The sequence below is a fragment of the Acanthisitta chloris genome, unplaced genomic scaffold, assembly GCF_000695815.1.
Source record: "Acanthisitta chloris isolate BGI_N310 unplaced genomic scaffold, ASM69581v1 scaffold2615, whole genome shotgun sequence".
NCBI lineage: Eukaryota > Metazoa > Chordata > Aves > Passeriformes > Acanthisittidae > Acanthisitta > Acanthisitta chloris.
This window is the reverse complement of record NW_008671895.1, coordinates 16,038-29,596: the sequence shown is the minus strand read 5'-3', so window position 1 is coordinate 29,596 and position 13,559 is coordinate 16,038. Positions and strand designations below refer to the sequence as shown.

Here is a 13,559-nt window from a genome sequence, read left to right as displayed (position 1 = left end):
AGTGATGATAGCTGAAAGAAAAATCTCCTTTTAAGTCAATGGCATTGACCTACAGTCCCCATCTATCTCTGAATCTCATAGCTACTCAACCCATTTCACCCCATCCAGTATGCTATTACATGAAATAACAAGGCAAAGCTAAAAAAGCTCCTTCATCTGCAAAACCTGGTAGTAGGCTCCTCCCTGTACATTTTAACTTGGGAGGTATCCCAAAAAGCATACTGTAGAAACAGTTCTGGAAACCATGAGGCTTTATTATCAATGCACTCTGCAAAATTGTGTGGAATTTGGCAGCTGTTTTTGCAAGGGCAGCTCTGTGAGTTGCGCCGGATCCCGCAGGACAGCAAGGGGCTGGAGGATGGATGGGAATGGAGCAGGCAGGCCAGCCCTCTGGGCTTGCACACATGCAGAGCTTGAAAACACGACATATGAGGAAGATGGGCCATGAAATGAAAGGAAAAAATGTAGTGTGGGCCTTATGAGAGACTTCCATGATTTGGCACAATCTGAACAGAGGGAGATTACAGACACAGAGATACTACACCTGAGCCAGCAACTCACTCTAACTACTGCCCAGGTCCAAAATACAGAAATAATTAAACATGCATATCATGAACTGAATCAAAAGTTAATATATCCTTATTTTTTTCAGGATCTAACTTAAAGTTGGATGCGCATAATAGGAAAGTTAAAAGAAGTAGGAACAAAACCCAAATAAGTGAAAGCATTAAAGACATCCAAACTGTTATGGGACTTCTGTAATTGTTACCTTTAAGCCCTTTCCAGCCAGAAGCAGGACATGACGGGCCAACTGACAAGCTTGACGAAGCCCTTGAATCTGATCTTCATTCTTAATTTCTATGTCGTCTCCCCAGTCTGGTACAATGCCTGTCGTCACATAGTCTGGCTTCTTTATGTGCTTGGAGAAAAAGGATTGAAAATGAAGATCAGAAAACTGAGCATGACAATGGGATCATTTTCTCAGATACTGCCTCCTGCTTCATGGCAGCTTGCCCTTTCTGTCGTAGTATCGACCTTCCTAAGCCATCAGGGCAAACCCTCAAGGCTGCCTCAGTATTTCTTCCACTGCCCTTTTGAACTTAACATTGCCTGTTACTACTGACTTACACAGTCTGTTAGCCTTCCAGTGCTGAAACCCCAGATACTGCAGCCAACTTCAGCACAGACAGTCTCAAATTCTGAAACTGTGAAAAAGACTTAAAAACTCTTCATTTTCTGAGGGACATTTTCTACAAAAGGCATTTAAACACTGGAAGTGATGGGACAAACATACAGAATTAGGCTCAAAATTGAACTGGTCAAATCCTTAGTTGTTCATTCAGACAAAACTCCTATTAACTTCCATGAGATTGCTTTTAGTCTAAGAACCTTAGGATTTAACTTCTTTTAATTTAGAGGGTTTTACCTATTAATCTAGTTCACATGTGGTGCCCAAATTTGTCCATCTACAACATTACAGAAGGGTATCCCATTTTGCTATGTCAAGAAAGTGTAATAAACCTCACCCAAATTTGTCCATCTACAACATTACACAAGGGTATCCCATTTTGCTATGTCAAGGAAAGTGTAATAAACCTCATTTTTTTTTATACAAGAAGTTCTCAGCCCTTGTATGAAGTTTCATTTCTGATTTTTTTAAATCCACAATTTCTTGCTGTGTATAAACACAAGCTAATAAGAACAGTAATGTCTTGAACAGAGATGGAAATGCATTATCCCTCAAAGGGTCCTGGGCTGTTTCACCAGCAGTGGAAGAATCCCTTTGCCCATGAAAGCCAGGCTGACTTTCTGCCACACTGGTCACAGAGTGAGTTCTGCACTGACTTCACAAAATACAGAACTAGGCTGGCAGGCAGAAAACGAAGTAGGTACTTAGGCTACACACAACACGACCATACAACAGCAGGGTGTAGGAGCAGAGTGAGGCAACTAATAAGCTCTGTTGGGACTTTTAATAGGAAGACTATTGTTGCTCCTACAGGGATTTAATTTCTAACCTGATACAAAGTGAAACTATCTTTAGTGGATTTATGTCAACAGAATTTCAGATTTCAATTTCTTTCAAATAAATGGCATGTCAACCCTGACAACATTCTATTGCAGTAGTTTGGGCCTTAATTTAGAACCCCAACCTCCCCATTCGCTGGATTAGCTACTCCATACATAGCAGCACCCTTGCTTTCCCCTGGGAGGGCACTTAGCTAGTAACTGCTGAGACATGACCCTACTGACCTCTAGATCTGTTAAGGCAGAAGCCCAAAGAGGTGTACATACAAATATCTGTGTGGACTGCTTCACACCAAGAGCTCAAAAAGCCCCACGTTGTTTCAATGTGCTTTCTGGCACACTGTATAAAGCAGTAACTGCCTTTAAGTTTTCAGAGTTCATAGACTTGGATTTTTAGACAGTCTGAGAACTCTGATCTGTGAAGACAATGATCTGTATGACAATATATTTCTCCCTCTTTGTCCTAAAAGAAGCATCCAAATACAGAAAACAAAGTTTGTAAGTCTGTAAGCATGTAACCCTATGTTCTCCCTGCACACAGAGCTTCCACAGCCTCTTAGGGCTAAGAGCCCTACATCCAGCATTCTTAGCTGCTTTCCTATCTAACAACCTTTTAGTGTTTCTGGCTCATGCAAATACTCTCTATTTGGCACAAGAAATCTGTAATAAAATGAAAAGCAAAATTTAAAACAGTACTAACACTGGAAAGCACTGTTTAGAAAGGGTACATCGGTTTCTTTTGACTAAAGGAAAGATACTAAACAGTTAATCTGTATGCTGTAATTACATGGGGGAAAAAAAAGAAAGGAAAAAAAAGGAAACCAGAAGTGGAACACATGTTAAATTTGCATTTGCATGAAAAAGTCCCTTTTGGCTCTAAAGTAAATAAAAACAAAAGTATATGTTGCAGGGGAAAAAAACCACTCAGGCACAAAAAAGACGAGTTTAGAACAAGCAATGGGGCTGTGGGGCAGCTACCAGCAGCTATTGCTTGTTCTCTTCCTAAATCTGACATAACCAAGTAACAAACCCTTCAGCAAAACATAAACATTCTTATAATTAGCTTGCTAGAGATCTATACAGAAAAGGACTCAGATGATCATGAATGATTCCCACTGAATTTTGGTGGGATTGTCTATAATTGTCCAAAACCAGAATCTGGACCCAGAAGTGTTGACAGATAATTGTAATACTCTACATTTATAATACTATAACTGAACAAGCTCCAGGTTTGAACACCCTAAAAATCAGGTACACCAGTGTGTGTAACTCGGCAGACAGCTGAAAAACAGTGCTCCTGGTTCCAATACCAGACCAAGCAACAGGACAGTGAGCCAAACCCCCAGCTGTGGGAACACACCTGATCATGACAGCACTCAAACTCTATATTGACTGAAGAACAGATTAGATAATCGAAATTGCAGTACCTGAGGAACTGGGTGAGCTGGAGAAACTGTGGCTGGACAAACTATACTATAAGCATTATTTCTTTGTCCCTGAAAAAAGAAGCATCTTTGCTGTTGATTGCTGTGCAGGTAGATATGATTGCATGAAGAAAAGATTGCGTGGCAGCCAGTCACAGAACCTGTTAACAGATAAGTTAAAACTGGTTAGCATTTTTTTCTACTACCACATTACAAAATGGAAAGCAAGCAAAAAGGAGGGCATGATGTAAAACAAAGCACAGAACTCACACAGTAGCCAAGGGCAGCTCAAATCTTGTACTGTAACAGAGAGAGCACTAACTCCAAGAAGAAACGAGAACTGAAAAACTTCCCACATGATACTTCGTAGCTTCGTAAAACACCAGATCTACTTTGGTTTGATGCATTAAAAAGCAGTGTGGGTGAATTTCCCACAGCTTACAGCCAGGAGTGATGCTCCAACTAGCCCCGGCTTGGAGCAATTTGCACGGCTAGAAGCTGTACTGTTCAAGGCTTGGCAAAACAGTGAATAAGGGACAACAGCAAGAAAAGAGAAGACAACCCCCCACACACATTTAATGTTATTTCAGATAATATTTTCAGCTTTATTTTCTCAGAATTGGTCGCAGATTTGAGCACAAAAAAAGGTAATGTTGCTCTTGCTATTTGTGCCAAGACAAGGAATAGGGTTCATTTTGTCCTGCCTAGCCGGACAACAGAACAAATTTCAAGAGATATTTTTAGTCTTGGCCAAAGGCAACTGAAGGGATTAAAATTGGTAATTTATTTGGAATATTCAAATCAAATTTCTATTTAATTCACATGGAAATTCAGGATGACAGTTCACCAGAGTTTCATTGCTCACACTTAGTTGTTGGGCAACGACACAATTTTCCCCTGTCCAAAAAAACAAATAGAAAAAAACCAGGAAAATAGGGGGGAAAAGGGGCACTGAGGCCCAAAGGTTCTCAGAGACACCCACACCAAAATAATGCATCACAAAAGATGATGCTGGCATCAAAACCAGGAAATACACTAAATCCAACAGGATTATCGACACTGCCTAATTACACTACAATTACACATTGTGAATATTTCCCTTACTCAAACGTTCTACAACCTAAAGAGGTTTTCCTCTGAAACATAAATTTTACATAAGAGTTGATCTGCTTCTGAAAAATGCCATATGTATACAAACAGAAGAGCAATCTTGTGGCAAGCAATCTGGATGAATAATTATCTAGCAAAAAGGTTTTGTTTAAATAGAAGTACCTAAACATTTTTATATCACAGGAATTAAGAAATTAACCTACTGCATATTTTGTAACTATGTAAAAATGTGGTGGTTTTTTTTTTAAAGTAGAGTTTCTTCCATATCTTGCAGGTTTTTATTGTACCTTCCTTCCTTTCCTTTGGATGCATTTATCATGTTCATCTGCAGAAATTATCCCTCCATGTGCACACATTCCTTTTACAGCATTACATGATATACAGGAGATTGGAGTTATGTACTGATCTGGAGCCCCAAAACCCAAACTGGATGAAGTAGTTGCATGGGGTTTGTGTTAGAAGTGTTCCTGACTGTCTCTTTGCACACTGATCAGTGCAAGGCTTAGTGACCAATATTTGAAAGGCTGGAGAAACTTTTACTCAGTGCAAGCACATTTTTACTGTTTATTGTTTTTAACTCGCTGATAAGCACCAAAGTGGAGCTGAAGGGTGAAGCTCAGATCAAGTTCTCAGTATAATCTAAGTATTCCAATGGAAGTTGCCTGCTTTAAAAAGGAAGAAACTATCTCCAAGGAAGTGGAGCTGCCCAGTTAACAGAGGGATGGATTACTTTGATGGTCTATTAATTAGAATTTAATCAGCAGCTTCATAATCTACTGCTTTCCTAGGGTCTCTTTCACATGGAAAAAAAATCATTGTCTCCTTAAAAAAAGAAAAGGGTCACCTAACCTGCACCTGTAAGCATGGCAAAAAAATCCAAAGCATCCTACAAACTCCGAGGCTGGTTTGCACTCATTTCTGGAAGCTGGAAGCACCGAATCTGCTGAGGCAGTAACTTTTGGACCATCAGAAGTAGCAACCAGTTTGCCAGTGCAAGTTAAAGTCTCTCTTACAGAGCCCAGTGGAAGTACCTTGCTCTTACCATAGCTCAAGGTGCTATAAATATATTGAAATCCATCAATCACTGATGTGGTCAGCTAAAGTCCACACAGACATCAGGATGTGAACGTGGATTTCAAATGCTCTCCTTGAAGCACGACATGCTCCCCTGGCACCTTGTCTGCTGGGTACAAATTGAACTGGGGAAGGTACAAGTGTGCTTGCCAGTTATTCACCATACACACTCCCAAACACACACCTTTATACACAGGTGCATGCCTATTGAGTAGCCCACATTCAGAAGGGATACCTTTTCATTTGGAATAACATTTTTACCTCTGTTCTCCCAAAGATACACTCTAAGTGTTGTCACAAAATAACAGGATAATAAGGGACTGTAGCCTGTTGTTACTCTACTAACTACTCATTATAAACCAGATGCATGCAAAAATTTCTACTACCTGAACAGATGAAATGTGACAAGCAAATAAATATCACCAGAGTATAATACAACTCCTAAATTACATCACAAGAATTATAAACACAGGACAACTAAACCTTTATTTGAAATACAAAAATCATAAGAGAAAACATTCTCCTACAAAGTAAAAATAAAATTAAATAAAATGGCATTAAAATATAATGAAGTTAGTGTTTGATAATGAAAATCTGGACTCCGTCCACACACTTCCTTCCTTAAGAAGGCTCTCTAATGCCTCCACAGCTCCTTTTCTTTTTTAAGCTCCCATATTCCCAGCTAATTCGATATAGCAACATCATCAATCACCCGAGACAGGAACAACTGTCTGTATTCTCCAAGTCTGGCTCAGAGATTCCCTCCGCCCCATCCCTTACCCCATCAAAGCTTTTCTCAGTGCCTCTCTTAACTTCTGCAACACTAGTGCACAAGTGTATCCTTTTTGTTAAGCTTCCTGTGTATATTAATTACTGTAAGAAAGTTCATAAACATGGGATCCATGCATCTCTCAGTGGGAACTGCAGCCACCAGAGAGAGCCTGAAGTTTGCAGCCTGCTAACAGAGCAGCACAGCCAGGATGCAAAGTTGACCCGTTTATTCTCTCCCCCAACCAGCAAGGCTACGTCACCTGCCACCGGTAACAGAGTCCTCACTATCAGCCACAATAAGGAGAATTATCAGCAGTGTTACTGAATCACATCAGCAGATATGATGTGCCAAGCACAGAAAATTACTGACAACTGCTCCTCTGACTCGACAGTGAATCACACTGTGCAATCTGTGCGCACACGTATCTTGCCGCAGCCACTGGATTCCTCAGCACACCTCCCACACCTTTATTGGTATTAATAACAGAAAGATGCACACTGAGCTCCTGTGAATTACCAGATGAATTTATCTTGCCTGGAAAATACATTTTTTCCCTTTTAAGTAAGTCGGTCAGGGGGGCTGAACACAGCATTCGAGAATGATGATGGGTGGGAGCATTTTTAAGTGACTGATTTTGCAGCACAATGTGCCCTATATTTATTAGCCTTTTACTCTAGGGCTATTTTAATTGTTATCTGTTCATGCATGCTACACTATATAATGAAATGCTCTCATTTCACTCACAGAGTGGAGAGTTTTTTATGTGTATCTCTATTAATGACCCTTAATTAAGTTGATTTTAGTAATTTAAATGTGATTTTCCTCTGGTCAAGAAGTATTTTTAATGGGAGATGTTGGAAATGAACTATCACATAAGCCCTTTTCTAATGCTTCTTGTTTAACAGTTACAGCAATTTATCAAGCTATGTTTTCAATGAATGAGGTGTGGGGTAGCCATGCAAAAAACTGTTCATCTACATGATTCATCAAATGTGTTAGAAACCTCTTCTTTTTGGTATCTATTTATGAAAGGTTTCAATTTTCCAAGAAATGATCAAAAATGTTACCAAAGGATAAACTTTACGACAGTTCTAAGCTACAATAAATACCAGGGTACATCTTAAAACAGACAAGAAATAAATTAAAATATTTCAAAGTAATTTAGTCATAGTATCAACAGAAGCACAGTACCAAAATTATTTAGGATTACAAGAATTAACATCCAAACCATTTAAGAAATAAAATCAACTTGCTCTGGATAAAGTAAATCTTACTATACACAAACAATTAACAACCTCAAAAGCATTGTTCCGGCAACTCTTTTCAAGATACATGATTTAGTCTTTTTTTTTTTTAACTGAAAGAAAAAGAATAACTATGGAGATTTGCTTAGTATATACTCATTTGGGGTAAAACACTAGAGATCTTTAATTTAGCTTGTCAGGTAATTTCAATAATATGTCAGAATTTTGCTTTTTGTGCAAATACTCATTTTGCTGAAACTTCAGGGGAATAAAGTTTAAAGTGAGGTATGAAAAATCACTGTGGGTAACAACATGTGAAATCCAGCCAATGCAACTAGGTAAGAATATATGGCTTTTTACTGCTAATTACCAAATGTTCCCATTTTTCAGCCTGAAATAATGACTGTGGTTTGAAAGACCTTTGCTTGTAATTGTAATTCTAACTGTCTAATAAAACACTGACTTTGTAATTCCCCTGTTGCAAAGGTATGTCCAAGCTGCAAAACTAGGATGGGAAAGATTAAAGGTTCTCTCCAGCTCTGTGTAACCTGTGTAGCAGAAGAGCAGCTCACATTTCACAAGCAATAACCTGTGCATTTGCTACAAAAAAAGAAATAAAAGGGAAAAAACCCCAAGAACAACATAGGGAAATGCCTGAGGCAGAAGCTGAAACTGATTGGGCAAAGTAGAAGGACAAGAGCCCTTGAAATTAAACAAAAGCAAATTCATTCTGTTGACAGATGTTGATTACATCAAAGCCACGAAAGAACTTTTTTTTTGTTTCTCTTTTTTTCCCCTTTTTTGCAACTAATACCTCCACGTTGTCTGTACACTAAGGACATAACATATCTTAATCAACATAGCCCAACACATAATAATTTTCAAATTTGGTAAAAGTATATTGTAACAAGGTCTTAACGACAGCCTTCTCCAAACAAGAGTGTATTCACATGGTCATGTCTGCATACCCGTGCTGGTCACGCCATCATCAGCCCCTTACTTCCAGGGGTTAACTGCTCTGGCAGCCAAATAAAATACAGAGAGCGCTGTGTAATTATGGAGACAGTCAAAGGGCAGACTCTATTTTGAAATCTATTTGCACAGACAAGGTCTTCCAATTTTGCTTACAGGAAACAAGCTGGTAAAGGGGGTCTCCTCCTCTCCAGATGCTTTCCACACGTTTTTCCCACATCAGGAAATCGTGGACATGGACACCATACAGCACTGTTTCCTGGATTGCAGAGCTATGTCATTACAAGAAGAGCAAGCCCATGCTCGTGAGAAATATTTCCTCCTAATTGGCCATATTAGGGGAAAGCAAAACCCATAAGGACTACTGAAAATGTGACTAGCAGCAATTTGTAAACAGGACACAGCCACAGCTGTCACGATGGTACTGGAAAAGAGAAAACAGAAATGAAAGGGTAAAAACACTCTGTTTTTAATGGCATGATTGGGGAAATGAAATATTCATCAGGATAGATGTGACTTCAGTTAGAACATCAACACACTGGTGAAAACCTCAACAACTGCATGCTTATGACTCTACCCTGGCAAACTGAAACACAGGCTAGTATCTTGCAAACATTATATCCTACTTGGGATTGTTTTATTCAATTATTTGAATTATCTGGAGATTAACAACAGAAGTTGTTTAGTTAATAAAGGCATTAACAGAATTGTGGTCCTTGTTACTCTCCCAAGAAGCAATAAACCAAAGCAATGGCCAAACAAAACCAAGCAATGGCCAAATGACTGACTCCAAGGGAGCAGAGTGAGCCTCTCTGCCAGCATCACTGGGACTCCCCCATGCCACTGAAAGAAGCCAGTGATGGCCCTCAGTTATCCTCCTTGCTAATTACCATTCTGCCCTTACTTTGTACAGAGCGGAACTGGGCAATTTTTTTTCTGCTGTATGCCAATACAAATGAGTTTTTTAATTTCGTGTAAATTTATAAACTGTATGGAAACAGATTCTGTTTGGCTTTACTTATTATGACTTAGTCTAGACTAACACACCAAAATGATGAATCGGTGCCTTCTGGAATACTGCCGTGCTTCTAATTCATTATTCAGTCAAACTTAGGGCCAACAAAATAGCTGTTCTACAAGTTGGTAAACTGGGAAACCACAGAGAATCAGAACCTCTTCTATTTACAGGAAGGATGACAGCCTAAGGGTACTTCATCCCAATAATAACAACATTCAAGTAACGATGCCCAGGTCATGACAAGCCATGACCCTCCCCATAGCTCCTGCAGGAAGCTGGCTCGGTGCCACCTTTTATCAGCAGCAACCGACAGGGCAACTTTCACAAACAAGAAGAAAAGGAAGAATTAATATTATATCCTTAAAACCTCCTTTGACCAACTGAGCAGTTCTGTGCATACATATACACACAGAGTCACACCAAGGCGGCATAAAAAACAAATTAACTGGCTAAAATTCTGGTATCATTAAACAGTGCTTCCCCATTTTATTACAGGATTTAAAAAATACAGAGTACAAGCTAACTATCACTGAATGATATTCATTAATATACCAAAGGAAATGAATTGTCTATTACAGAAAATGGGATCAGGCTGTACAGGCTTAACTTTGGGAACAGGACATTGCAATTCAGCCTTCCATCCTAGTGCTATTTCTACTACATTTTCTCTCTCTGGTAGAGTAACACAAAAATAAAACAACAGTGTCTGTATCACAGCAAAATGGAACAAGTCCAGCACAAAAACTGGATGAAGCAATATTAAGAGTTTCAATCACAGCTAATATCAAGGGAATTTAGGCTCCAGATCACAGCATCTGGTAAGTTTCAACTTCTGTGACTAGCAGGAGAAACATTCCTCTTATGTTACTGCATTCCTATATTGAGCAAATTAATTTATCATAAAGTGAATAAATTAGAATGAGAAACATATCTGTTCAGAATATTTCAATCACTTGCTATCTATCTTTAGTTTTTAAAAGATCAGAGAAGGTACTTCCACTTGAAAGACTGGTTATTGTACTAATTATTTTGATTTTGTAGGGAAGTAACTATTGGAACAAGTTCCTCAGTTTAAAACATAGCGGTTGTTTCCGATTAAAATTCAAATAGTCCTTACACACAGCACAATACCAAATCTCGCTGTTTATATGCACCCACCCACAGCTTTAACATTCATTGAATCCTACTGGGATAAAATCTTTTCAGGTGCTCTGGGAAACAACTGTTTCTCAACTGGCATGTTTATGTCCTCTATACATGCCTGATACAATATTAAATGTTAAAAATAAATCCTACTTTAACCTCTTAAATTTCCGCCTGAAATGGAAAAAATATGTCTGGATCACCACGAAAAAAGGCTTCCCACAGAAACCCTTTCAGTGAGTGAGCAACACTGCTGAAATCAGAGTAATCTTTGCATAGAAAAATTAGGAATGCTCCTGAACATTGGACCAGGATTTGCTGTGTAGCCTGAGACACGAGAAGAGAATGGGCAGTCAGGAGTATTTTTCCTGCACACAATATAAGACCCACAGCAATAAGGATTTTCAGTACACCTGCAGCCAAATCTCTAAGGACACAAGATGATTTCTGAATCGTAAGTCAGTCTTATCTCAAAATTAAAAGAAAAGCACACAGGGCTAGCAATTTTGGAATGAACACTTTAATAAAATAAGATTACGTTACTACTCCTGCTTGGTAGAAATGACAGCTAGCAGTGTTCCGTGCCTTGTGTTAAAAGTTTTTTTTACCTGCATTGCCCTGTTTTCACATGAAAACACAAGTCACATTAGGACAGTAAGTCTTTACTGAGAAAACATGTGTCCTTTGCTAGAGTGAAGAGTGTGAGGTTGGGGAATCACATCCTACAGCCCAGATTTCAAAATACAGGTGCAGAAAGGTGTAAGAGTTTACAGCTATTTCTATTAAACCACTGCCATGGTGGTGAAACTAAGCACTTTTTTTTTTCCCCAGGAAGATGCTCTGCACAAGGAAGATGTTCCAGTCAAGAGCTTGCTGCAGATCACTTGCAGCATCCTGATTAAGACATTTATTTTTAAACCTGTCAGTCATCACTATGTGCTATTAATGCATAACTTGGAAGCTTATTCATAAATTTGTGATATTTGGGTCACTGAACGAATTATAATGATAGAATTATGGATCAAATTTGAAAGAGTAAGGTACAATGTTTGTGAGATATTTTAAATTTTATTAAAAATACCTTTCACTTATCTCCTTGCTTAACATTTACAAAGACCTTTTTCTTAGCATGAAAGTCCCTGTTTATCAAACAGTGATACAGGAAGAAGTTGTTTACATTTTCAGAAGTACCAACATACATCACTTATGACAAAAAAACCCAAGCACTCCATAAGAAATGCTCAATCACTGTCAATCATACACACTCAAATATACATAAACCAAAACATGTGGTGTGAACTATATTAGGTTCAATCTGAACACAGAATTACAACTATAACAAACAAAACCCAAAATAATTACTAGTGACTCACAGGTTGATTTACACATCTCACCAAACTACTGGAAAGGTAGGTAACCATAGAAACCTGACAGCCTAAATTCAGGACTTTAAAATTTGTATTTAGTTTAAAATGCTGACAATTATGTTTCTATTTGACAAAATCCATATTTTTAAAGGCTTCAATTTTTGTTTTCCTTCTTCAGTAAATGCCTGAAATTATTTCATTTCTTGGTTACTAATAATTTGCCTTTTACCCAAGTAAAGACTGCAGTTTGCTCCCTGAATATAAGGTGTTAATATATTTTAATATTGCAAATTAATTTCTAACATTTCTTTCATGACTGAAATGAAGTAACAATACAAAACAAACACTTCTGCACTTACTCTTAAATGTTCTGCATTTAGATTTTCTAAGTTGCACACCAGCTAAAAAAAAGATTACTCAAATTAACTGTTAAAGCTGAAATGTTAATAGCCTTTTCAACTTATAGTTCTTTTTCACTGACAATTACAATTTGCATGGCTTAAAATTTAATACTATGATTAGTACTAATGTCCTATATTTTACTTCATAATCTAAATGAGTAAAACATTATTTTTGTAGCTCACTGGCTCTTATACTTAGGCTGTAATGTTCAGTGTGTATTTCATTATGTAGATGAGCAATGGATGTTGTCTAACATGATTTAAATGGGTCAACAGTATTTTCCTATTCACATTAATCATCCAGACAGCCACACACACAAAAAAAAAAAAAAAGCCTTGAAAACTAACCTAGGAAATCTCTTTTCATCACTGACTCTTCCCACTACTCCAACAACAGCAAACACATGCTACAAGAGACTGGGGAGCCCACTCTGGGCACTGCTCTCTCCCCGCAGCAGGCAGGGAGTGCTCCCTGAGCTGCCCACGGCCCCGTGCCAAGAATGACTCTCGGCCTGTGAAGTTCAATGGAATCTGTGTGTTGACAAGCTGAGCAAATTTGAGTTTTCAAAATTCACTCTTGGCAGAGGGACACACAACTGTGCTGAATGCAAAGGCATGCTGGGTGCTGCTGCCAGGTGCTGCCCACTGGGTGCTGCCTTCTGGATACTGGGTGCTGCCCACTGGATACTGGGTGCTATCTGCTGGGTGCTGCCCACTGGGTGCTGCCCACCGGGTGCTGAGCTGGCAGCCAAGCTGTTGGTGCGTACATGTGCTTGTTGGAAAGCTCCCACTAAAGTCAAAGGACACAGGATAAGGTCCTGTGTTGCCAATTGTTTATACAACACATCAAAATTAAGGGTTCTATTCTCGAGCCATGTAACTAGCACCCATGGCCCATTTCATACATGGTATACTGCAAATAGAATGGCAAATCATAACTAACAGAGCTTTAGTAGAAAGGGAAGCTGTTCTAATAAATGCCAAAGGCAAAGAACCTAGGTACAAA

General features: G+C 38.7%; 1 protein-coding gene across 1 annotated transcript in view; it reads right to left on the bottom strand.

Annotated features, from left to right (window-relative positions):
- METAP1D (methionyl aminopeptidase type 1D (mitochondrial)) overlaps positions 1 to 8,844 on the bottom strand; it is a gene marked incomplete at its 3' end in the record, with an annotated part of 24,272 nt that extends 15,428 nt beyond the window's left edge. The window contains exons 1-3 of the mRNA XM_009074263.1: positions 8,781 to 8,844; positions 3,456 to 3,613; positions 770 to 919 (exon numbers count right to left, since the gene is read on the bottom strand). Coding sequence (XP_009072511.1) covers positions 770 to 919; positions 3,456 to 3,613; positions 8,781 to 8,844 — 372 coding nt within the window. The remainder of the gene's footprint in view (positions 1 to 769; positions 920 to 3,455; positions 3,614 to 8,780) is intronic.
- Between the last annotated feature and the right edge of the window lie 4,715 nt (positions 8,845 to 13,559).